The 466-nt window shown below is 64.2% G+C and overlaps 1 protein-coding gene across 1 annotated transcript in view; it reads right to left on the reverse strand.

Annotated features, from left to right (window-relative positions):
* The window catches only part of ATG4D (autophagy related 4D, cysteine peptidase), a 9072-nt gene that overhangs the window by 5248 nt on the left and 3358 nt on the right, over nucleotides 1-466 (reverse strand). The window contains exon 2 of the mRNA XM_014533974.1: nucleotides 49-159. Coding sequence (XP_014389460.1) covers nucleotides 49-159 — 111 coding nt within the window. The remainder of the gene's footprint in view (nucleotides 1-48; nucleotides 160-466) is intronic.

Here is a 466-nt window from a genome sequence, read left to right on the forward strand (position 1 = left end):
GGGAGGGGGGGGGCCTCCCCCAACTCTGGCCTGGGGCCGCCAGCTCACCCTCACTCTCGAAGCAGTAGCGGCGGCCACAGAGGTGGACGCTGGAGATCTTGCTGAAGCTGGTCCGGCTTTTGACTGTCCAACCTGTGGAGCAGCAGCGAGATGACGGTTCTCACACAGTCGTCATGGCAGCGACAGCTCCCGTCTGTGAAACGGGACCATCCCCCCGCCCGGCTCAGGGTGGCCCCGGGGAACCCAGCCCCGTCCTCTCGGATGGAAGCGTTTGCCATCCACTCGGGATGAATGAAGGCAGGTCTGATTATCGCACCCATTTCACAGACGGGAAAGGTGGAGGCACAAGGAAGTAAAAGGGCTGCTCAAGGTCACGGGGAGGGGGCATTTGGTAACACTTTCCTTGTAGGACCAGCCGGGCCGGGCGGGGCGGGGCCGCAGGTGCCTCCGGGAGAGCGAATGGTGG

The sequence above is a fragment of the Myotis brandtii genome, unplaced genomic scaffold (genome assembly GCF_000412655.1).
Source record: "Myotis brandtii unplaced genomic scaffold, ASM41265v1 scaffold1234, whole genome shotgun sequence".
Lineage (NCBI taxonomy): Eukaryota > Metazoa > Chordata > Mammalia > Chiroptera > Vespertilionidae > Myotis > Myotis brandtii.